The sequence below is a fragment of the Camarhynchus parvulus genome, chromosome 17 (genome assembly GCF_901933205.1).
Source record: "Camarhynchus parvulus chromosome 17, STF_HiC, whole genome shotgun sequence".
Classification (NCBI taxonomy): domain Eukaryota; kingdom Metazoa; phylum Chordata; class Aves; order Passeriformes; family Thraupidae; genus Camarhynchus; species Camarhynchus parvulus.
In genome coordinates this window covers 5068710-5093685 of record NC_044587.1, presented here as the reverse complement: position 1 = coordinate 5093685, position 24976 = coordinate 5068710, and the positions used below count along the sequence as shown (strand labels likewise).

General features: G+C 48.6%; 2 protein-coding genes across 2 annotated transcripts; one reads left to right on the top strand and one right to left on the bottom strand.

Annotated features, from left to right (window-relative positions):
- Nucleotides 1-628: 628 nt before the first annotated feature.
- On the bottom strand, nucleotides 629-5742 carry C17H9orf78 (chromosome 17 C9orf78 homolog). The gene is made up of 9 exons (XM_030961412.1): nucleotides 5100-5742; nucleotides 4384-4443; nucleotides 4072-4123; nucleotides 3806-3876; nucleotides 3488-3565; nucleotides 2865-3062; nucleotides 2331-2467; nucleotides 1569-1667; nucleotides 629-1176 (listed from the first exon to the last, which is right to left on the bottom strand). Exons 1-9 carry the CDS (start codon nucleotides 5180-5182, stop codon nucleotides 1085-1087), a joined length of 870 nt encoding a protein of 289 aa, XP_030817272.1. The 5' UTR covers nucleotides 5183-5742; the 3' UTR covers nucleotides 629-1084.
- Nucleotides 5743-5765: 23 nt separating this feature from the next.
- On the top strand, nucleotides 5766-24751 carry USP20 (ubiquitin specific peptidase 20). Its single transcript, XM_030961411.1, has 24 exons — nucleotides 5766-5911; nucleotides 8869-8979; nucleotides 9340-9393; nucleotides 10034-10096; nucleotides 10224-10352; nucleotides 10987-11083; nucleotides 11269-11338; nucleotides 11922-12035; nucleotides 13160-13238; nucleotides 14540-14981; nucleotides 15862-15999; nucleotides 17175-17287; nucleotides 17712-17884; nucleotides 18348-18442; nucleotides 18916-18949; nucleotides 19160-19205; nucleotides 19485-19665; nucleotides 20101-20227; nucleotides 20312-20481; nucleotides 21080-21161; nucleotides 21441-21549; nucleotides 21884-21986; nucleotides 22233-22304; nucleotides 22956-24751. Exons 2-24 carry the CDS (start codon nucleotides 8899-8901, stop codon nucleotides 23114-23116), a joined length of 2733 nt encoding a protein of 910 aa, XP_030817271.1. The 5' UTR covers nucleotides 5766-5911; nucleotides 8869-8898; the 3' UTR covers nucleotides 23117-24751.
- The last annotated feature ends 225 nt before the right edge of the window (nucleotides 24752-24976 follow it).

The window sequence follows — 24976 nt, the reverse complement described above, 5'->3', positions numbered from 1 at the left end:
TGTTGGGGCGGGAACGGGCGCGGCCAGCGCTGAGGGGCTGAGGTGGTGGTGCCGCCGCCATGTTGGGGGGGGAAGGGGCGGCACCCACCGCGATCGGGAGCGCAGCGCAGTTATTAAATATTACATTCTGTGGCCGTGTGGCCGGGTGTTAGAATAGAGAGATCCAAGAATCATCATGGTTAGAAGAGACCTTTAACATCATCGTGTCCAACCGCCCATACAGCACTGCCACTGTAACCCCTAAACCACTAAAACCCACACCACCCAGTGCCACATCTTGATGCCCCCAGGAATGGTGCTCCACCGCCTCCCTGCGTAGCCTGTTCCAAAGCCTGACCACCCAAACGGTGAAAAATTTTGTTTCTAATATCGAATACAAATCAAATCTCCCCTATCTCAGCTTAAGGCTACCTGTTCAAGGATCTTCCACTGACGTGCACAGGGGCAAACTCGCCTCTGGCCTGGCATGGAAATTCTTCCCCTTTTCTGAGAAAAAGTGAAATCTGATGTTGTCCCTTCCCACCTTGGAGTTGTCACTTTTGAGCGATGGGACAATCTGGCCATCAGCACCACCAAAACCCACAAACCAGGAAAAACCAATCAGCATGAATTCCAGAAGAAAAAATGCTACAATAACTTAAAAACCACTTTTACTATTTTCAAATTACAAATCTTAACTACAAATACCCATACTGCACTTCTGGGGAAGATGTGGATAAGAAGACAAGCTCCCAAGAGCAAACAACATTGCTGCTTTTAAAGGATCTCTTTGTTTTAGTATTAAGATGGTGAAAAGAAAAATCTGTAAAAGTCACTTTGTTTTCTGACTAAAAATTGCCAACCATGAAAGCTCATTTTCCATTTAAAAAATTCATTTATACGAACATATTTATATACAAAGTTACACCAACCAAAGAGTTCACAATCACCTGCAAACTGATTCACTACAAGATCACACAGGAAGAGCTTCGTGGGTAACATCAGCATCTGAAGATATCTTCCCAACATCCATCGCAGGTCACTGACACAAAATCCTTTATTGGTGGAAAATAGGAACAACTCCAGAGGCTTCAGTCCACATTCATCAATATCGCCGGTTCATCTTCTTGAACTTCTCATAGTGATAATCATCCGTGGCTTTTTCATTGAGGGGACGTTTGCGATTTGGAGGAGACCCTTCAAAAGAAAGAGAAGACAATTTCATATCCCTGTCCTTTCACAGGAGACATTTCCTGAACTCTGCTACCTCCCTGAGACAGTCCCTCACTATGTGAGGTTATTGCCTTACACCCTTTGCTATTCCATCAAACCTTTGTCAGGTAGCTTTGGCAACACTTCAGTTGTGACCTTCACCACTCCACCCCTGAGCTGGAGGATGGATGTCTGTCTCTACAGACATCATCCAGAGTTCAGGTGCGATCTAGAGGTGCAACAGCTCTTGGACTTGGATTGCTCCATTCACACTACCTCAGGGCACTCAAAGAAGAGGAAAGCAGAGCCAGATTGTTCTCTGCAGAGAACAATCTAGAAGAAGTGTCTCCTTACAGCCATTCAGGTGTGGAACTTACGCTCAGGCTCCGGCCTCTCCGTGTCCCCCACTCTCAGCGGGCGCGGCTTTGGCTCCTCCTTGTTCCTTCGCACTGGTGCATTCAGCTCCTCGTGATAAACTGCAAGAAAGGAAACATCAGGTAAGGAATATTATCTGGAGCACTCTTATCCACATGGATATATTTCTATGGCCTGTGTTGTAAGTCACCTTTACCAGAAAGAACAGAAACTCAGAACCACCTTTCTTGGATTTGGTTTCTATGGTTAACTAGGCAAGATGGGGCACAGCAAATTTCAACAGCACTATTTCAAGTGGCCCAAACACTCTTTGCTTCCATCAGAACACAACAACCTGATTCCTCTCACCCCTGTAAGCATGGAAGGACACAGCAGAAGGCTGCCTTTCCTTTAGATGTCTGCAGCATCAGAGCATCACACATAAATTAATTCCCATCTCCTGTCCAGTAAGGTCTGTGCTTGCTTGGCCACCTGTCTGCTCTGGCAGGCTGCAAACTGCAGTCTCTCCATCACACACCATCATTTCCAGCACACAAGGCACAGCTTAAAGAAAACATCTTGAAATTTATGAGGCAGTGTCAGCTGGGAGTTCAGAAAGCCCAGCCATGAGAAATACATCCCTCTCCTTGCTGATGGGCAGAAGGAAAAAACCAGGCCAGACAGGGTCTATCTGAGCATCCCAGGAAAAGCAATCCTGACACACAGATACATAGATACATAATTCCTCTGTCCCAACTGGGTCAGGAGGGACACTCAAGACTTACATCTGTTGTGCTGGACATAATTAACAGCCATGTTGGTGGGAACAAAGGAAGTTTCACTGTCTTTCTTTTTGTTCTGCTGCTCTGCCAGCAGCTTGGCCTTGGCCTCTTCAGTTGAGATGATGTTTTTTATTTTTGCACTAGAAGAAAAAAACCCAACAAACTCATAGTTAGAAAGTGTAGCAGGCCCAGAAGTGCTAAGTGCATGGAATTGGAGGACAGTAATAGCACTGCTGTGGCATCTGATGCAGTTTTTGAGAGAGGAGGTGCCATAGAAACAGACACTTTGTTTCAAAGGCAATAGGAAGCTCCTATCTTGGTGCATCCTTCAGTGCAGTGCTGGGATCAGGTCACAGAAGAGCCTTTTCCCAGAAGTCCCAGGATGGAGCTGCGCGGAGCCCTGGGGCTGTGCAGGACCAATCCAGAACAAGGCTCAATCCCATCCCACCCCAAAGTGGGGATGTGCAATCCAGGCATAGCAACAGCTGCTGATCCTAGCAGCCCTGGCCAGCAGCCACAGATGTGTGACACACATACTCAATCCCCAGGTCCACTTCAGGAATGCCACTCAGCATCTGGTTGGACAACATCTCCTCAGTCTTCTTGGCAGAGGAGACACGGATGTTCTCTGGCAGCTCGTACAGGGAGTCCTCAGCATTCTTAAGCTTCACCTTCTGCTCCTCGTTCTCCACAATCCCCTTTCTCTTCTTCAGCTCAGTCTCAATGTACTTCATCCTAAACAGCAGCACACAAGGGACAGGGCATTTAATTCTGTTCCTGTACTCTGCTCCAGCACTGCTGCATCCCTGTCCTGACAGCAGGGAGAGAGGAAAGAATCATCTCTCCAAAAGCTCTCAGCTAATATAAGCAGCAAGAATTAACTGTCCAAGAATTGATCAGATCCTCCAAGGTCTTTAACAGCCAGCAGGGAAGGCTCCCACTGGGATTTAGTGCCAAGCTGGCTGGTTGGCACCTCCTAGCTTTGCCCATGAAAAAGCCTTCTCAACTCCAGGAGGTGGGAAGTGAAAGGGCAAGGGAAACTTTCTGTGAGAACTGGGAAGATGTCCTGGGACTACTCAGAATCCACAAGATAAAAAAATAACTGTTGAGCTGCCACCCAGCCAGATTCAACACCAGAGACACAACACAGCACGACTCACATGTCAGCATCTTCATCCCGCCTGTTGGTTTCTGCTGAGAAGGAAGTTCCCAAGTTCAGATCTTCCTCTTCATTAATCCTAAGTAGAAACCACAATGTTTACAAGTTTTGGTGGATTTTTTTCTTGGCTGTTTGGTTTTTTTGGGGGAGGTGTGTATGCTGGGTTTTTAAAAAGTAATTTAACAAGTTAGAGCAAAAGTAGCTGGTCAGACTGCATAATATGAAACTCTTCAAAGTGACACAACCTCTGGTTAATTAATTACCAGTTGTCATTAAATACTCGTCCAGGAAAAGATTTTCAGAGCTCACATGCACTTACCTGTCCTTGCCTCTTTCTTTCAGCTTCTTCATGTCCACCATTCCCCCAGATTTTATCTTAAATGGGTCATCCTGTAAAACAAGAAACAACAAAAACACCTGAAGCTTCCCTCTAGTTTAATACTAGTCTTCAAAATCTGGATAATCACAGGAAACATTTAGGAATTGGGCTGTGACACCAGTCCTGCCCCAGGCTGCACTCACACAGTCAGTGTTCTCACACCATCACATCTGAGCCCCGAGGGGATGGAGCTGTCCAGCACTTACCACAAGCGTGGCTTCTTCTTGCAGCTTCTCTCCCACCAGCAGAGCTACAGCACTAGTCAGGCAGATAAAGAAAGAAGATAAAATTCAGCAGAAGGAAACACAATGCTGCATTGCTTTATCCCTCTCTAAGTCTCCCTGTCTTTTTCATCCTCAGGCTTTAACATAGAAACTCCTCTGTCAGGAACATAATTTTGGCAGTGTCTGACATAATGGTTTGTACTGGAAGGAGGCAGATGACAAGACAGAAATTGGCTGTCACATCACACCCCTGCACAAAACTCAATTTCCCCTCCCCAGTGCCACATCCCTTACCTCACCCCATTGGGCCGCTTTCTGAGGCTCTGAACTTCTTTGGCTTCCTCAAGTTTTAACCTAAAGAAAAAAATATATTTAACTTAGTACCTGATGCCTTGGTTTTAATTAGTTCATTTTATTTTCTGCAGTTAACACAGAATTTTCTATTCAACTTTGCCCTAAACCTCTGCATATCAGCATCCACTTTTTGGGTTTCAAGTTAAATAGGTATTTTCTATCTATTTAAGCAATCAGAAAAAAAACTAAAAACAAGACCCTTGGTGGATTTGTTCCTTTCTGCTGCCTTCCCTCAGCTGAGGAATGCAGCACCAACCACTGAAAGGCTTGAAGAAGAAGCCCGTTTGGGAAGGACGAGCCAAAATACATCCAGGCATGAGTGACTCTGAAGAAAGTTGCCGGTGAATTGAAATCTCAAGAGTTTCTCCCTAAACTGAGAGGAATTTGTGATTTTATTGGATCACGTAAGGCTGTGACGCGCGCTGTGACGTCACGCCACAGCACAGCAGTTCAACACGGCACTATGAGGTGACGTCACTGCCCACAGCACAGCCGTACGTGACGATATGTCACGACACGATGTCCTGACACCCGGACATCGCGCTGCTGGGCTAAAGCAGACCCGGGTCCCGTCCCGCCCCTCGACCGCCGCAGGGCCGGGCGCCGTTGCGGTTCTCGCTGGGCCCGGCCCGGTTCCCCGCCGGCGCCCGACCCACCTGACCTCCTCGGCGAGCTGCTCGTCCTCCTCCTCCTCATCCTCCTCCTCCCTGCGCCGCCGGAAGGATTTCTGGCCCGGCATCGCTCCGGCTGCCGCGCCACGGCCGCCACACGGCCGCGTCCCTGCCGCTGCTGCGCCGCGATGACGCCACAGCCCCGCGACGAGGCCGGGCCGCCCCGCCCCTGTGCCCGCACCTCGGCCGGGCAAGAGCCGCGGGGCCGGCGAGTGGGGCCGGGAGCGCTGCGTGCCCTCCCGGACCGGGCCGGGAGCCCTCGTGCCACCCCCCTCACCTCGTGCCACCCCCTGTCTTTTCTGGGAACACCTCGTGTAAGTCACGAGGCTCGTTCCGTTTCTCGCAATCCCGGCAGCGCAGCCTCCGCCGGTGGCCGGTGCCTGTCAGGGACGCCGAGGGGAGAGCGGGTCCCACACCCGGGTTTGCAGCCCAGCCCTTGGGGCGGGACGCGGCTCCTTCAGCCGGCTGCTCCCACTGACCGAGGCACCGAGCCGCTCTGTTGGGTCCCCGGCCGAATGAGCCGCGGTTCGTCCCTCTAGCACCAGCCCTGGGGGCTGAGCCCGGACTGCTGGGGGAGCCCTCGGGCCCGACCCCGGGGCCCCGCGGGGTCGGTGCCGCCACCGCCTCCTCCGCTCGGTCCCTCCCCGCCCCGCCCCGCCGGGCCCGGCCCCCGCTCCTCCCCCGGCCTGCGCGGCACCCGCCGCTCCTCCGCCGCTTCCCCGCTCCGCTCGGGGCCCGCGGCCCTTCCCGGCAGCCCGGCCTGGGGCGGGGGCGGTGACGCCCCGGGCATCCCGCAGGTGAGCGAGGGCCGCGGGCCGGGGCGGCGGGGCCGTGCCCGCGGGGCTGTGCGGGGGAGGGCGGCCGGGCCGGGCCGGGCCGGGGATGATGCAGCAGCCGCGGCCGCGGGGGCTCCGGCCCGGATCCTGCCGTGCCCCGGCCTGGGGGCGGCCCTGCACTGCCAGGGCTGCTGCCGACCCCGGGAGCGGGACCTCGCGCCTTTAGGCTGTTTCTGTTCAGCCTCGCTCGTGTCCGGCAGCTGTAGCGTCTGTCAGGAGGGGACTTGGATTCTGGGGGTCTCCTGCGCTTGAGGAGTGACATAGCGCGTAAGGGGGGATTTCCTGCAGGTGGTTTTTGTCTGAGAGCTAAATCTCTAGGTGAGTCATGTTGTGACCTCCCACAATAAATCAGTGTTCAGACCTGCTCTCCTTTGCGTGTTGCACATACACCTCCTGGTTTTCCCATACCTGATGCAGCTGCGAGCCAGCAGCACCTGCTTTCTGCTTCTGCCTTGTCACTAGGGCAGTTCGGTAAATATTTCTTTTTTCAGTATCTCAAGTATAAAATGTCTCGGAGCACAACTGCAGATACTTCTTTCCTTGGTAGGTTATGCAAGACCAGACCTGGTAGTTGTTTTGTAGACGAGCAGTGCAAAGATTTATTTGTGCAGTTGCTCTGAAGAATGTCAGCCTACAAGGATCTGAAACTCTTGACAGCTGGCTCTAGCTTTGGTACAAAACCACACAGTTGTTTTAAAAAAAAAAAAAACAACCACCAAAAGCCTAGAAATGTGTTCCTGTGGAAGGCAGAGGGGCTGGGTTTGGCAGCAGCTGAAGCGACTGAAAGTAGGTTGCAGTTACGGAGGAGCTGTTCTGACATGTTCGTGTACTGTCCTCCCTCAGTGGTGCTTGAGGAAGACAGGCTGAAGGACTTGTTGTAGGGTAACTTCTTTTCCCTTCATACACAGTACATTTTGACAAGCACAGTTCAGCTCTCTGGCAGTGCTTTTATGAAATTCCTGCGTTCCTGAGCAGAATTAGAGCTGTGTGTTCCAGCTATAGCTCTTAGGGCAGAGTCGTGGGAAGACAGAAGTTGAATATTTCCTTCTGAACAGTCACAAACTTTATTCTGGTCTGTGTGGTCAGGGTTGAGAGGTAAAAATGAGGTTTTCCCTGCATTGTTCAGAAAGGGAAGCGCTGTGTGGGAAGATCAGTACCCCAGTGCTGGAGAGTCTAAAGACATGGTTTTGATTTTGAGGAGAGGGGTGGTCCCAGGGAATGCACTTAAACCATCCACATCCAGAAGACTCAACAAAGTGCTTCAAAACCAGTTCCCAGTTAGTTTAAGCTGGTAAAGATATGAGGTCTGTAATTAATTTTAAAACGGTATTTTGTTCATTAATTTTTCTGGGGAACATCTGGGAGAGAGATAAGAAATCAAGGATGATGAAATAGCAAATGCAGCATTGATACTTTTTTTTTAATTGGACCAGCTGATGCATTTGGGGAAAGGGGTCTGTTTTGGTGAAAGAACTCAGAGCCTGAAATGTCCCAGTTTTATGTGTTAGTCAAAGCTGCTGTGCTCTTGTCATTTGTATTTTAAATCAATATCTGTTGCACGGTGCTATGTTCCTTCTCTGTGAAGCTGCATGAAATTGCTCTGTTGTTTGTTAAGCTTTTCTTCACAAGTTACTGAGATCCAGGTCAGCACCCCTGTGGTGTTTTCTACCATACACATGTGATTTCTTCTCCCTTTGCTCCTCCCATCAGTTTACTGAGTTCTAAAGAGTGCTGGGAAAACAGTGTAAAATTAGCCTCGAGGTTTATCTTCTGCCAGGACAAGGTGCTAGGCAAGCTTTCCACTCCCAAGATAAGTGTTACTGATATGGCCTACTCGTTTATAATCTTTCTTTTCTTTTCTGCCTCCTGTCAGTGATTCAGACCAGATAACACTGGGAATAGTTTCAAATGTCCTCAAAATGTGAAAAAAACCAGAGTGTAGCAGCCATGCGGCTGCTGGAGTCATTAACATCGAGTTCATCAGATTTTTCCACTTCTTTATTGCAATGATGTGGGCTCTTCACATCTGCTTCATTTCCAGCCAACTGTAATATTTTGGATCCTTGTCTGTGCTATTAATATCACTTATCTTCTTTTCTACTTTTTTAACAGTCATGAGCAAGGTTGTTTAAACTATGCTTAGAAAACACAAACTCTCTCCATTTTTTATAGCTGCGTGTTACTGAGACATATTTGAAGTCTTTTACATATCCATGGACCACCATAAAAGTGTTTATTGTGTTCATAAGCTATGAAATCATCTGTTCTTGTGGTGCTTGGATGTATGAGCTGGGTGGAACAGTGTGTTGTTATGTTTTGTACTGGCTTTGAGTTATGTAGCTCATACTGTTAAAAATCTGCCCATGAAATGGTAAATTCCTCAGAGACTGGAGCCTGCTTATCGGTGTTACAGTTCATTTAAGTCTATTTCCCTCTTGCCCAGCTTCATTTAGAACTAATCATATTTTTAATGTTTGATGAAGAAGTGTAACAAGGAAATGTTAGATTCAGATCAGCACAGCTGGGTGCATGAAATTCACAGACACCACAGGCTGAGTACTGGTCATGGGCTGCAGCACCTTTCACTTTTCATCAGGGTTTCATGCAAATGAGCTAATTAGATTTGTATCTTTGCAGCTGAAGCTGTGCCTGTGTGCTGAGCACCTCCCAGCATTTCTGAAGGCACATTCCATGATATGGATTATTAGCTTTATTTGCTTCTTTCTCCTATCCCCATGGCTTTGTTCCTTCCCTACAATAACACAATGCAGCCACTCAGCAGTCGGGCCAGACTGTGCCAGATTTGTTTCAATCTCTGAACCTTAAAGATAGATATGGAACTCTAATATGCAAAACATGCCCAGGTATCTTCTTACAGTCTGACCTGCAGTGAAAGCAGCCATCCTTTTTTGTCCTAGGAAACCCTCCTCACATGAGTGTTGGTGAAAATGGGGGATACAAGGGACATCTGTCCCCACCTGGATTCCATAGGAGAGGTCACCACGGATGATCTGCTGCTCAAATCCAAGGTACAGGGTTGTGGCTTTCATTTCTTTCCCTTTTAGCTGTTGTGCGTGGATTTGCATGTTTGCTTTTTGAAGAAAACACTGCCTGTCTCCAGAGGGAAGCTCTCCTTCCCCCACTGATGTACCCACATGTCCCATAAAATTACCCTTTGTGACCCCACAAATTTCTCATGGTCATTTTATCCTGCTTGAATGTGTCACTTAGCTAAAGTGGTGCAATTGTGTATTTGATTGGAAGTGTGGTGAAAGGGATGAAATAGTATGAGCTAAAGGTTGGCTGTTTTATAGAGAAGTTTCTCACTCTTTAAGGACTTGGTTACTTAAAAACCAAACAACAAGCCTTCTTTTATCATCAATATGCAGGGAACTTGCCAGTCTTGTGGAGCTGTGGGACCAAACCTCTGGGCTTGTCTTCAGGTAAAAATGGTTTGTTTGTATGCATGATGTAGCATTTATACAGAAAAAAATAGTGGAGCAAAGGAGGGGCTCACAGTAGAACGATACGTTGTTTTTTAATGGATTCCATGGAGACTCTCCTGGTGAAAGGGTAACACTGTCACAATCTGACAAGATGTAACAGTTCACTCCCTGTAGGGGACTGTCCTTGCTATTCCCAGTAGGAACTAATAATTCCCCAGTGATGGTATTTGGCTGGGTGTTCCCTCTGCTGGCACCTGTGGAGGGGCTGCAGGGTGACACCTTGGAAGTGAGGAGGGAGGGAATCCATGGGACATTGGGACAGGCAGGGACTGTTTATTTTTACACTGGAATGCCCAGGCTTGGGCTGCTCAGATGAGATCCCTGTTGGAGCAATAGCCTTGGAACAGAGACTTTGCAAGAGTGCAAATCTAGTTCCAGGTTTTCTTTCTTAAATCCCTTCTGAATTTCCATCACTTCTAAATTTCCATCTTGTTTTGGGCCCTGAATAGAAAACAGGTTAGAAAACCAGGAAGATCATTCTGAAGTTGCTGCTGCTGCTGGGACTGGAGTTACAGACTGTTTTCTAAAGAGTCTAACATGATATGCTCATTGTGCTTTGGCTCTTTCCCCTCTCTAGATTGGTTGTCCTTATGTTGGTTGTGGGGAGTCCTTTGCTGACCACAGCACACTTCATGCACAGGTGAGCTTTTCTCTGTTCCCTACATTTAAATAGAATTAGATTTTCCCTATTCCATGTCCTGGTAGTCCTGTGCTCCAGCCCAGGCCAGCTGCCAGAGGAGATCTGTTGTTTCATTTTGGATTTCCAGGCCAAGAAGCACAACCTGACAGTGAACCTGACCACGTTCCGTGTGTGGTGCTATGCCTGTGAGAAGGAAGTGTTCCTGGAGCAGCGCCTGGCTCAGCCCCCCTCACCCCCCAGCAAGTTCCCTGAGCCGGTGGGTCTGGGGCACACAGGGCAGGGCTGGGAGCCTGGCCAGGTTTTGTTTGCCTGGTGTAAAATTAGCCAAGTGACTCCTGCCATGGTGCAGTGTTTGCTGTGATGGGGATGCCTTCACTGACAGTGGCTGCCTGTAGCCAGGGCACCACTAGCCCTGACATACAGGGTGTCCCAGCAAAAAGACAAATGATTTAAGGGTGGGAACTAGATGAGCTCTGTGGTCCCTTCCAACCCAAATAATTTATGATGCTGTGATTCTATGACTTGAATATCCATTCTGACTTTATTTTTAACCTTTCCAATGGGGTATCTGCACGTGAGAAGAACCTGTCTGTCACATTTTCATTTCCAATGCATGGCCCGTGGAAATTTCATCTGTCAGACCAGAAACACAATGTACTTTTGACACTGCTATTCATTCCTGATGTTTCTTATCACGTGTACTGGAAGCAGTAATGGCACTATTTCCACTCCCTGCTGCCTCAGAGAGAAGGCTAGACAGTGCAACCTGTTCTTCCTTCTTCTTCTGCTTTTTTGGAAGGCTGGCTTGATTTATATGTAAGATAATATCTCACAGCTCATCTTTCAAAGCAGGCTTGTGACTGATAGTTATTTCTCTGTCTTTAATCTAGGATTCTCCTTTGCCTGCTCACCCTCTGAAAGCTGTTCCTATTGCAGTGGCTGATGAAGGCGAATCTGAATCAGAGGATGATGATTTGAAACCAAGAGGTAACTTTGCATTGGGTTGATGAAAGGGCTGGCAGGGCAGCTCTGCAGTCTCTCTGCACTGAGAGGGTTCCTGGCAGCAGAATGTGGAGACTGCCTAGAAAGGGCTGGATTCCCTCTCCTTGGGGAGGAATATAGAAAGCAGCACATCTTGAAAGTGATTCATCCCTCTCTTGTTTGTGCTTTAGGCCTTACTGGAATGAAAAATCTTGGGAACTCCTGCTACATGAATGCAGCACTTCAGGCTCTCTCAAACTGGTAGGCACTAGGGCTTTCAGTGTTGTCATAACTGACTTCACTAAATACCAAAAGTGTCACCTCTGATCTGAAACCTTCATGAGTCTTGCAAAGAGAGATTAGCCAGGCTGGGGACAGAAAAAATAGTGGTTTTTTTAGGGCAACAGAAGTGTTACAGTAGGAAATTGAGGGACCAGCCAGCTTGTGACTATGTACAAGACTCATGTTTAAACAAATGCTTGAAGTAAAACTTCATAATTTCTGTTGCAACAGAAATTATTTATCCCAGAGAAAGGCATGTCACATCTCTTTATTCTCCCCACTGATATCATTGTAATAATCTATATCCTAAAATATTCTCTAGCTATCCTGCTGAAACTCAATTCCAGGACCTTTTTCTGTACTGAGAGCAGGTTCAGATCAGCCTTTTTCATTTGATCCAAGTGAGGAGTCACATCTGCATCTGGAATCACTTCTTCCCTTGGTTTAAAATCAGTACCTTGAGCATGCTTTTGATAAGACCTGCATGAAGTTTTGATAAATAAATAGAAGCAGAGGAAAAATTTCTGTGGGCTGAATTCTTCTCTTTTTCCTTCTCTTGTAGCCCACCTCTGACACAGTTTTTCCTGGAATGTGGTGGACTGGTCCGTACGGATAAGAAACCTGCCCTGTGCAAAAGTTACCAGAAGTTGGTGTCCGAGGTTTGGCACAAGAAACGGTGAGTGGTGACCCCTGATCTAACCTGGCCAGGTTTCAGAGCTGTGCTGCTTCTGAGGTCTGGCATGGCAGAGAGGAAATCTGATCCTCAGGGACAAGGGCATTGTGTGAGGCAGTGATTTAACCCCCTGCATGGATGGGGATGTGAGGATTCCCTGGCATCCAGGAGATCCCATCTCCTGCTGCTGCTGATGAAATAGGCACACTGATGTCAGTGAAAAGAATTAATTCTTAATATTACAATTTTAAAAAGGAAGTGTTTTTTTTTAAAAATATAGTTCCTCTGGTGGCAATGAAGAAAAAATGATGGAGTAAGGGAATACTTGGGGCTATCTCCAAGTATTTTATATGGACTTCAGTGGCCAGCACTTAATTGCACTGCTCTTGATTAGCAGAGGAATTGATGATTTGAATGAAAAAAGAGATTCAGAGATTTTTACTGAATAGAGTGGAAAATGCAGGTGACATTTTGGTTTGCTATTGATTCAAATTCTGGACCTGTTCAAAGGACAGTGCAAAATTATGTAGCTCTGTTTAAATCTGAAGATGTCTGCTCTGTGCAATAAATTAAACCCCAGCAAAACAGGAATTTAAATGGCATTGCATGTTTGCCTCAAGTTCATTATTAACAAGGAATAAGTAAGACATGGAGCAAGGTGAACTGTGTCTTTGTGAAGGAGGAGGCTGCAGGCTTTGAAGCAATATCATGTCATTTTAACATTGATTTATTTGATCTCATTTACTGGGTGATCAGCCTGCCCAGATTTTGAGACAAACATGGTGCTGGAAAATCAAACAAAGTCACTAATTGCTAAACTCTGCTCTGGAAAGAATCCCTTCCCACACTCAAGGTGTGACAGAGCTGGAAGTGAAATGTGTTTTGGGGAAGGGTCTCTCTGGAAAGACAGACTGAAATGACTGGAAGGTGTTTCTGTCTCTTGGTGTGTTTGTCACCCAGCTCATGCAGAAATCTCTGCTCAGGCTTTGCAGGTGCATAATTATCTTTTGGCCTCTTTAATTACACACCACACCCTCTGTTATGGCCTGTTAGACAAACTGGCTCCAAGCCCAGTAAGCAAACTGACTTTTTTCTTTTTTCTTTTTTCTTTTTCCATGTCTAAACAGCCCGAGTTATGTTGTTCCAAGCAGTCTCTCCCATGGAATCAAGCTTGTTAATCCCATGTTCCGAGGCTATGCACAGCAGGTGGGGCCTGAAAAAACCCATGTCATTATTCAAAAGACAGAGAACTTCATTCTTGCAGTGCTGGTGCTGGTGTTTAGAAGGAAGAGCTTGAACGTGGCAGTCATGGCCTTTCTGTGTCAATATCAGTGATCTGATAGAGCATTTAGGAGACCTGGATTCTTTTCCAGGCTTGCCTCTGGCTTGTTGGAACCAAATCAGTTCATTTCCTTGTGTCATCTTGCTCACCTCTGAAATGATGGTGGTCAAATCCTTTATAAATAGCTTTGAGATCTACTGATATCTGCTCTATGGAGTTTGGTATTATTTATTCATGTCAGAGTTGAGGAACCTGGATAAATCTGCACTAAAAATTCAAAGCTATGAATGTTCTATATTCTTTTTCTGGGGAATTACAGCAAAACTAGGTCTTATTTAAAGGTAGTATGCTTTTTTTTCTTTTGAAGTCTTTATCAGTGTAGCTCTTCTGTTTGTTCTTTATGAAAAAATGTAAACAACAAACTGTGATTAGAAAATTTACTAGAGAAGTGACAGTGCATCAAAATGTGATAGTGACAAGAAATCAAAACAAAGAATAAAAATAATGATTAATGAAAGAACTTCTATATTTGTCTTTGATGTGAAATACGTTGGATTGGAAAACTCTGATCTGAAGAGATAAATTTGAAAGGTAGGCAGGGCAGGCTAAAAGCCAAACTTCATAAAACAACTGAAAGGTCGTAATTAACTTTCTGCAGTTGTCAAAATACCAGCTTGCTTTCCAGCAGCTCCTTTGAAGCCAATGTACCAGCTCTTTTACCATGTATAATGAATGTAGGAGCCTGCAGCTAGACTGTACAGCTTTGAGTTTCTGGTTCCTCTCCCTGTTTATTAAAGATTTTAATCTGCCCTCTCTAAGAGGTAGTTGCCGTGAGCAGAAGTCAGTGTTCCTAAGATGTGTTTGTGGGAAGGAATCTGTTCTCCAGGGCCTGCTGTTTTCATCAGGTTTCTCCTTGCTTTTCCCTTATTATCTGTGGCAAACCCTGATAAATGTGCTCCTGATTTGCCTTCTACAGCTGCTCTCTGTCTTTTCAAAGTCTTTCAGCTGAAGGTATTCAGATAAAAAATTGGGCCTTTAATTATGTAGGAGTTAAAGCATTTCTGTAACAGACAGGCCCTTTGGTGCATGGCCCTGCTTCAGCTGGGTCTGTGTGCTGCAGAGCAGGCTCACCTTTGTGGGCACTCTTGGAATCAGCTGTGAATGGACCCATCTCCTCTTTTGCCTCATTTCTGGCTGCATACTGACATGGAATCTTGGTTTTCAGGACACACAGGAGTTCCTGCGCTGCCTGATGGATCAGCTCCACGAGGAACTGAAGGAACCCATTGTGGCAGAGACGAGGGACCTGGACACCAGCGAGCAGGAGGACAAGCGGGAGGGTGACCGAAGCCCTTCAGAGGATGAGTTCCTCTCCTGTGACTCCAGCAGTGACAGGGGTGAAGGAGAGGGCCAGAGTCGGACCTCAGGAAGCATGGGCAGCAGCTCCCTGGCAGAGACAGAGCTGCTGATCCAGGATGAAGCAGGGAGAGGGATCTCAGAGAAAGAGAGGATGAAGGACAGAAAGTTCTCGTGCGGCCATCGGCGCAGCAACTCAGAGCAGGTGGATGAGGATGCAGATGTTGATACTACAATGATGCCAGTGGATGGCAGAGCCTCACCTGAGATGCTGCCAGCTCCCTGTCCTGCCAGCCCATGTAGGACACCAGGTATACCCCTCTTTCAGTTGGGATATTTTCAGGAAGATGTGTTACCATCCTCCACAGTCATTGTGGTGTAGTGCAGTGGCAAACACATAGTGTGATTGTTCCTTCTCTGTGTTTCAAAAGATTTTGCATCCAAGGTTTTCCTCAGTCCCTGCCTTTGTGCACAGTTGCTTCTGTAAGGAAGTGTACTTAGTGAGCCAGAGAGTTGCTTAGCTAGGCTGTGAGCTGAGTAAAGGTACAGCAGTGAGAGCTGCCTCTGCCAAGCCTGCACTGTATTGATGCCTTTTAAGAAAAAAAGTTTGGTATGTGTACATCTCTTTATTTGATATGCTGACCTCGGGAAATACTAGTTGTGGAAAAGGCATGGCAGAAGGTATTTGCTAATGTTGGACTGTGGACTTTAGGGAGAAAAAAGGGAGAGGCAGTTTGAGCATTTCTGTGTCTCAGGGAAAAGAAAAGAGCAGCAGTGTGGAGTCACCTCAAGCTGAACATATCCGATCTTTCAACGCTTCTTTATGTAAGAGTCTTACTCTGCCAGCTGGCACTGAAGGCAGCAATGCTGTCTGTGTGGTTTAGGGCTACAAGAGCAAGCTGCAAAATCTAATTAGTCATAAGTGTGAAAAAATGGCAGGTTGTTTTCTGGGGTTTTTTAGTATGTAATTATTAGCTGTTAGGTACAGCTCCGTATGCACTCTCTCCTGTGACTGAGGGAGCTGTGTCTGCCAGCCTGTGCAAGCAGTGCAGTTAATGGACACTGAACTGTGCCTTTGAGAAAGATTCTGTGCTGGAACACAGAGCTAGGCTGACACAGATTACAATGGAGTTGCCTTTCATAGCTGGGGTTTTCAGCAGTGCCCTTTTCCCTCCCCATTCTCCCAAACAGAACCTGACAATGATGCCTATGTGCGCTGCTCCTCGCGCCCCTGCAGTCCAGTCCATCATGAAATGCACTCCAAGCTCTCCAGCTCTCCTCCCCGCTCCAGTCCTGCCAGGCTTGGACCTTCCTACATACTCAAGAAAGGTAGGGCAAAGAGGGATTGCTGGGAGGCAAAGGGGAGAGCATGTAGAGGAGGGGAGAGAAGGAATCCATCATGAATTCTTGATTAACAGATGTAAGAAGTGCTGGTTCCCCTGGACAGTGTGTTCTAAAATAGTATTTGGCAAAGACTACAGTAAACCTGCAGATATAGTCAAGCTCTGGGCACAGTGATGTTCTAGTGTGTTCTTATACTGGAGCCTCAAATGATCCATGTCTGCATCTGTGTGCTGTGATTGTCATTAATAAAATGGCTCTCAAGTCCCAGGCACAGGCTCTGTCCCTTTAGGGGAGTATGGAAATACACCAACATTTGTCTGCCAGACTTGAATTTCATGGCGTGTGGGCCAGAGAGCTGTTACTGACAGAGCTTCCTGCCTCTTGGACATCTTGGGCTCACAGGAATGGAATTAGGGCTGCAGATGTCCCTGCAGTGCTGGGAGCCTGTCAGGCTGCAGAATAGAGCCTGGCTTGTGTTGTTATCAAACTGGTCCCTTCATCCCAGAGCAAACTGCAAATCAAAATCCCTCAGTGCTGCACAGTCTGCAAACACAATGGCTTGTGCTTGTACCACTGTCCCTCCAGCTGCTGCATTAGGACATTCTTTCTTCAGCCCCTTGGCTGAGGTCAGCACAGCTGCAGATGTTCTGGCTGCATGAAAACCACTCTGTGTGCCTGCACGTGTGTGTGGGGATGGGGTTTGTTGTTAAACAAAGCCTTGCATTTGGCCAGTCCCTGCTGTGGAGAGTCCTCTCCAGTGTGAGACACTTGGGGAACACCTGGTAAATGTCAGAGGGGAAAAAATTGGACAAAGTACAGGGGCAGGTGAGGGGGAGAGGAAGTGAAATGCAAAGCTTGGAGCAAAGTGTCACAAGATCTCAGAAAACCAGGGACTGTCTGTGGCAGGGCTGGGCTTCTAAACATGTAAAAGGCTGGAAACAGCAGCTCCAGTACAACAGTTTCTGCCTCCTGAGAGCCAGCTGGTGTTGGTTCACTTGGCTTCCTCTCCCTTGTACCACACGCAGCAGCAGAGTCCTCTTCACAACTTGCCTCACCATGTCCCTGGGATGGGGTCTGAACATCAGGACAATGCTTGTCCCGTGTTCTTACGTGGTTGTGTGACTCTGTGGAGACTGAGGGGGTCATTCCCTGTTCTCCAGCCCAGATGCAGGCTTCTGGGAAAAAGAAGAAGGAGCTCCGGTACCGCAGCGTGATTTCCGACATCTTTGACGGCTCCATCCTCAGCCTGGTGCAGTGCCTCACCTGTGACAGAGTGAGTGTCCTGGGCCTCCCAGTCACCAGCATGGCCTTTGTGCTTGTAGATCTCTTCCTAGGGAATGGTGCTGCTCTTTCCAAACCCTGTGGGATGCAGCTAATGTGGCCATAGGTGATGGCAGGGGAGGTGTGAGAATCTGCCATGCCAAGGAGATGTGTTTCTGTGTTTGCTGATCTGTTACTGAGCTGACCCAGCAGTATCACATTCACATTAGGAAACTGAGTCCAGTGCTACAAAGCCCATGACAGAAGTCAGTGCTGACAGCAGGGAAGAATAATTAGCCACAGGGAGTTGCTCCTGCTGCCAGCTCAGGTTTCTAGCCTAGGCTAAATCCAAGCAGTGATAAAAGGTGATGAAGGTCAGGTGTCAGCTCCATTACACACATGGGAAACCCTGACCTGTTCCTCTTGGATATTTCCAGGTTTCTACAACAGTGGAGACGTTCCAGGACCTGTCACTCCCAATCCCAGGGAAGGAGGACTTGGCCAAGCTGCACTCTGCCATCTACCAAAATGTGCCAGCCAAGACAGGAGCATGTGGGGACAACTATGCCTCACAGGGCTGGATTGCTTTCATCATGGAGTACATCCGGAGGTGTGTTCCCCTTGCAGCACCTCTGTTCTCTGGGATTTGCCCTGCAGTGCTGGAAGGCAGCTGTCCCTAACCAGTGGTGTTAACATTGGCATGTCAGCTGGAGCCTTTCCTTGGAGGACAGTGTGTGGTACCTCACAGGGCTCTGAGCCTTTTCATGGGGGCCAGTTGTTACTGCTCCTCTAGATCTGTCACACAACTTGAGAGCTCTTGTGCAGCTGATCAGCCCTCACTGCTGCCTCAGACTTGTCCTCCAGAGCAAATTAATTCCTGGTGTAGTTTTCCAAATCATTTCCAGTTTGAGTAGGAACATCAGCTGAGAGCAGCTGTGCTTTCCCTGCTCCTCTGGGATGTGGGATGAGCTTAGGACCTACAGCTAGAAGAAAATTTATCATCCACTTGGGGTTTTGTGTACCAAAGCATTCAGCTATTTTATTCATAACTCTTAATCTCTTCTCCTCTGCAGATTTGTGGTGTCCTGTATCCCTAGCTGGTTTTGGGGTCCCGTGGTGACACTGGAGGATTGCCTTGCTGCCTTTTTTGCAGCAGATGAGTTGAAGGGTGAGTTTTTTCCATGGGGTCTGACAGCATGGAGGAGCATTCCATAAGCATTTCGAAGGCAGATTAAATCTCCTAGAAATCCTGCTTTAGTGAGGATTTCTAGGAGATTCTAGGATTTCTCATTAGAGACTGGCAATGCCAAAAGTTGGCAGCTCAGCATCTCTGAGCAGGAGGGAACTTTTCTACCTGCTCAGGGGTGGGAAATCTGGGTGAGAGTGTGCTCAGTGAGGAGCAGACAGAGCTGTGGGTTGGTTGAGTGCTGTGGGTCCTCAGTTTCTTCACTTTCTCATCCTTCCTGCTAATTGGCTGCATCCCTTTCTTGCCTACACTTAGTGAGAGGAGTTGTTTTGATCTTTTCTCATCCCTGGCCTGCCCAAAAGGCTCTTAATCTGCTTTCTCTGCACTGTGGAAAGGTAGCTGTGTCAGCCTTGTATGCTCTGAGCAGCTGCATAATGGCTCTCTTCTCTCTGCAGGGGACAACATGTACAGCTGTGAACGGTGCAAGAAGTAAGTTGGCCTTATCTGTTCTGTGTTCCATGTCTGGAGTTTTATTTCTGGAATTTAATTTCTCTGTACTGCTGTCAGATATTTTGCTGTGTCCTCTGCCTGGACAATTCTGCTGGAATTCAGGATTTGTCTTGGATTCTAAAGTGAGCAAGACCCAGCTATGCCTTTGCTCTAGAGAGTCCTCACAGCTCGTTTCTTTTCCTCCCTCAGGCTGCGGAATGGAGTAAAGTACTGCAAAGTCCTGCGGCTCCCAGAGGTGGGTAAAAGCACCTTGTTTCCTAATTCTCTTCTAGCAGCCACTGAGGAGGTCAGGAGGCCAGAGATAGAATAAAACCAGCAGGGTTTTTGGTGGCAAAAATATCTAATCTGTATTTAGATCAGAAGAGACTTTTTCAGTCTAAGCTGATGAGCCAGCAGGATTCATGAGAAACAGGCAAAGAACTCCTGCAAAGATCAGACACACAAAGATGTGCTGTGCTCCCAGAGCTGCCGTGGCAAAACTGCTCTGTGATGTCTTCTGTCCTTGGTCTTTTAGATCCTTTGCATCCACCTGAAACGGTTCCGGCATGAGGTGATGTATTCCTTCAAGATCAACAGCCACGTCTCCTTCCCCTTGGAGGGGCTGGACCTGAGACCCTTCCTGGCCAAGGAGTGTGTGTCCCAAATCACCACCTATGACCTCTTGTCTGTCATCTGTCACCACGGCACTGCTGGCAGTAAGTCCTGGTCTGGGAGAGGAGCAGGGTGGGAGGAGTGTGAGTGAGGCAGGAGGGTGGTCAGGGGTAACCAACACCTCCTGAGACCCCCTCCTTTCTCAGCCTGAGCAGCCTCTGCCCTTTGGAAAGTGAACCGAGCAGCTTCTGACAGATCCCCTGCAGCTCTTTCAGCCTTCCCACAGGCTTGGCTCAAACCCTTTCCCACTGTTCAGTCTTGCTGAGAGGCTCTTCCAAGGAAGGCAAATCAGGGTGACAGTGCCAGGCTCTGCTGCTCCAGCAAAGCTTGTCTGAACAGGAATTATCCTTTTTTTTTTTTTTTTTGTTTCTCTCTCTGCTCTGTGCCAGCAGCTAATCCTGTTTGTGCTGCTGCCATTATCCCAGGCCTGCCTTCTGTCTGCACTGCAGATCCCAGCAGTGCTGTGCTCTCTGTTCCAGGTGGCCACTACATTGCCTACTGCCAGAACGTGATCAATGGCCAGTGGTACGAGTTCGATGACCAGTATGTCACCGAGGTGCATGAGACCGTGGTGCAGAATGCAGAAGCCTACGTGCTGTTCTACAGGTGAGCTGAGCCCTCAGCCCCTTCCTGGGCACAGAACACCTGCAAATGCATTTCCCACATGGAGTTCTCCTTTCCCTGCTCCAGGAAAAGCAGTGAGGAGGCTGTGAGAGAGCGTCAGAAGGTCGTGTCCCTGGCCAGCATGAAGGAGCACAGTTTGCTTCAGTTCTACATCTCTCGAGAGTGGCTCAATAAATTCAACACCTTTGCTGAGCCTGGGCCCATCACCAACCACACCTTTCTGTGCTCCCATGGAGGTAAGGCTGCTGGACCTGGGAGCAGCACCTCTGATGCTTCCAAATGCAGGAAAAAGCTCCAGCTGCCATTCTGATCTGGGGAAGCTGCAGTGGGAATCTCTTTGGCAGAAACTCCAGCCTGCTCAGGGAGGGATGAGACAATTACCCATTGTGCTGCTGGTTGGAGGCCTGGAGGGATGTTTAGTGCTGGGAAACAACAGTTTTCAGTTCTCTGTGTTTAAAAACAAACCTGTAGAAAGCAGATAGGGCAGGGTTTATCTGTGTTACCCTGTCAGCAGGGCTGGCCCTGGGGGTTTGTTTGGGGAAGGGAGCTGATAGCACATCTGACTCTGCTGCTGTTTCATCAGCCATGCTGGGGAGCACTCAGTGTTTGTAAATCTCTCTTCTAAATTGGAAATGAAGCACCTGATTGGAAATTAGGGCCGTGGATTGAGAAACCTCCACAGTTAATGAACTTCTGACTGTCTTCCATTAGCAAAGAATGCAGATTCTGGAATCAGAGTTCTCAGAATGGAAAATCTGCCTTCTTATCTGTGTCTGTTGTACACAGCAGTAATGAGATCCCTGATTAACTCTTCCACTTGCCTTTCCTCCACAGGGATCCCTCCTAATAAATACCATTACATTGATGACCTGGTTGTGATTCTGCCCCAAAACGTGTGGGAATATCTCTACAACAGGTGAATATGGCCATTCCATTCTTTCTCCCAGTTTTTGTAGAGTGTCCTGATCTAAGCCAGGATGACCTGCATCAGTGCCTGTTCCAAAGAGATAACAAGAGATAAGCCAGAAGAGCAAAAGTGTGGCTGAATAAAGGCAGCTCTGTGCCCTCAGCTGCAGATGCACCTCCCTCGCCAGTGTCTGGAGTGGTATAAAAATCCCTGTCAGTAGGATGCAGGGCTGGGAAGAGTTTCCACTCTGCTGCAGTTCTCCATTGCCCTGCCTCTCCCTGTGCCCAGGTTTGGAGGTGGCCCTGCTGTGAACCATCTGTACGTGTGCTCCATTTGCCAAGTGGAGATCGAAGCCCTGGCCAAGCGCAGGAGGATCGAAATTGACACCTTCATCAAGGTTGGCATGGGAAGCACCTGGAGCAAGGCAAAGGGCAGGGCTGGGGAATGCAGGCCTGGAAAAGTGCCTGTTTTCCAGAATGTCATCTGCAGCACAGCCAGGAGACTGGCCTGGGGTTCCCCAGTGCAGAGGGGCAGCTGGGGCATGGCAATGCTGTGCAGACAGAAAGTGTGAGACCATCCTTGTCTTGTGCCTGCTCTGTGAGCAGAACAGGGGGTGAGGAGGGAATTCCATGGGGATCTTCTGAAGAACTGGCCTTACAGTTAATGCAAGGGTCCCCCAAGATCTCAGGAGTGGCTAAGTCCTTTCTGTTTCTCTGTTGCTGCTGTCCCAGCTGAACAAGGCTTTCCAGGCAGAGGAGTCTCCAAGTGTCATCTACTGCATCAGCATGCAGTGGTTCCGGGAGTGGGAGGCCTTTGTCAAGGGCAAGGACAATGGTAAGGATCAGACACTGGGGGTCTGTCGGGGGGCAGGGGGAATGGAAATGAGTCCATTTGCTGGGTCTTGGCTGAGCACTGCCCTGGCTGGGGTGACAAGGCTGGGCAGGGTTCAGGCACCAGCCACTGGGGCTGCCTGCAGGTCCCCAGGGCAGGACAAAAATGATCAAGAAAAGTTAGGAAAGCATCTGAATCTGGAGGCAGCAAGGAAATCAGATTGTTTTTGACATGTTTGTTCTCCTGCAGAGCCCCCTGGACCAATTGACAACACCAAGATTGCCCTCACAAAACCAGGTGGCCACGTGCAAGTGAAGCAGGGTAAGGCTGGTGCTTACTGCCTGAGGTGCTCCTAAAAGGTAAAGGAGACTGTTCCACTGGATCTGGCTGTGCATAATGAAGTCACAGAGCAAGATGGTGTCGCAGAGGATGACAGTTCTCTACCCTGCCCCTGCCCTGAGTGAGCCAGTTCTCCAGTGGCAGCTCCTGCATGCCCAGATTGCTGCTGTGACTGGTTCTGCAGACCCCCAGCTCCTGCCTTGCTGCTCCCCAGGCCCCTTCCACCACTCCCCTTCGTGCTGGAGCTTTGATCTTGTGTTGCTTTTGATGTGATCTTCACTCAGCATCTGTTGTGGTCCAGCTCCCAAAGTTAAAACAGCCTCAGGTTGTGCCTGGCAAGGTTTAGATTGGATATTAGGAAAAAATTCTATATGGGAAGCGTTGTCAGGGTTTGGAAGAGGAGAGATGTAAAAGATGTGAAGATGTGGTGCTTGTGGACATGGATTGATGGAGAACACACTGGTGCTTCCAGCAGGAGGTGGCACTGCAGGGGCCTTGTGGAGGGACCCCCGGTGTCTCCTCCTCCTCCTGGGATGGGCCTTTGGGGGGAGCTGTTTGGAGGGGAAATCCTGGCGTTGTGGTGCCCTGACCTTTCCGTCCTGCTGCATCCGGTGATTGCTGTTTCCCTTCCAGGTGCTGACTACGGGCAGATCTCCGAGGAGACCTGGGTTTATTTAAGCACCCTGTACGGGGGAGGGCCCGAGATCGCCATCAGACAGAACGTGGCCCAGGTGCAGGAACTGGAAAACCTCCACGGGGAGCAGAAGATTGAAGCAGAGACACGAGCTGTGTGATCTGTGCAGAGGGGGCAGGGCAGGGACGGCACAGGTACCGCTGTGGGGGACGGGAGGCTGGGAATCCTGCGGGGTCCAGATCCTCCCTGGTCTGGGACTCAAGGTATGTGCAGCTCCCCCACCACTCCCGGGGCAGGCAGGCTTCCTCCTCCTCCTCCTCCTCTCATGTGGCTCTGAGCACGGGGTGGTGCTGGGAGAGGCTGGCACAGAGCTGCACGTCCCCTCTGGCTGCAGCCACGCTCACAGGCTTGTCCTGACCTGAGCCCTCTCCCTTCCCTTTGCTTACACCAAACCAGCACTCCCAGCTTGGCCCCAGTGCACTGAGCTCTGCTCCTTTGCAGGTTTTGCTTTTGGCACTTCTCTTTTTAATTCAAACATGTAAAGATAATGAGACATTATTTATGTTTCCAGCAGGCAGTGGTGCAAGCAGAGAAACCTGGTTTTGAGCCTGAGTAAAGCCACGGGGTCTCCTGTGGTTTTGTGCTGGTGGTGCTGTCACAACTTCCTAGTTTTGCTCTTTATTGAATTCTTGCAAATTCAGTTGCAGTCATCTCTTCTCCTTTCAGTCACAAACCCACACCTTCATGGTCCTGCAGAATTTTATTTTCTCCTTATGTCTGCTCTCCTATGTTCAGCACATTTTTGGACAACAAAGCTGGAAGGCTCCTCCTTCCCAAAGCCTCCCTCAGGCTGACCCTGCCCTGGGCCTGTGTCTGTCTCCCCTCAGCTGCTGAGGAGCTGAGGGGGTGAAGGAGCTGAGCAGGGGCCCCTGTGTTCACTCCAGAGGGGGCACCTGGGGCTGGGGCCTGGCTGAGCAGGGCCCAGGCTGGTGAAGCAGCTTTTTAGGAATGAGCTCTTTGTGCAAACAAGCCCCACCTGTGTGCTGAGCTCATTCCAGATGTCCTTTGTGTGTGCAGTGGCTCATTGAATCCATTTGCTCCCAGATCTGCTGCCACCAATGCAGCAGAGACAGAAATGAGGGCAAAAAAGGCCAAACTCCACTTTCCTCAGCAGGGCAATTCTTAACGTGCGTTTTGTTCATCTTGCAGCAAGGCAGGAGTCGAATCTTTGCAAGCCTTTGAGTGCAGTTTAATGGAGGCAGAGCTGGGCCTGAGGAGCCAAATTCTGTTCATGATGCCACAGCACCAAGTCTGGCCTGCATGGAGCTGGGACCTCCTGAGCTCCTCACAAAAAATGGGAGCGAAAGGCTGCTCCTTGACTTAGAGGTAGAAGAGGGTAGGACAGGAGAATTTGAGAAGAAAAATGTGGCCTTCATGGTTTTTTTTCTTTTTTTTTCATTTTGTTTTAGGTAAAGTATTTGTTGCATAAAGCAACTTCTTTAAAAATTGTCTATAATTGATTCAGCTTGTTAATTTTACAATTCTGTTCATGGGATGCTTGTTTAGACCCAGCCAGACCCTAGGGGAGGTCAGAGAATGAGCCACTGTTGAGATTCATATTGTTCCAAGCTGTCTTTATTCCCCACTGCAGCAGCCCTGGGAAGTGCTGCAGAGCCTGCAGGGCTGCATGTCTGTGTTGTCTGTGTTCAGAGGGTGCTGTACAGACTGTAATGACACTCCTGTGCTTCAGTGTTAGACCTTGTGCTCAAAGTGGTACAATAAATACATGTGCATCCAACAAGGCCTGCCTTGCCTGGTGAGAGGGGCTGACAGCTCCAGGGAGCAGGGTGGGGAAGGAAGGAAAAAAAACCAAACTTAAATGTAAAATAAAATCCAAACTTCCTGCTGAGCAGAGGCTGTGTGGAGACAGGCCCTTCTGGGCAGCAGCAGGAGGAGTCTGAGGCCACTAAACCATCCTGAGCCCCTTCAGACCTCCCTTCACCTTTCATTAACCCCATCT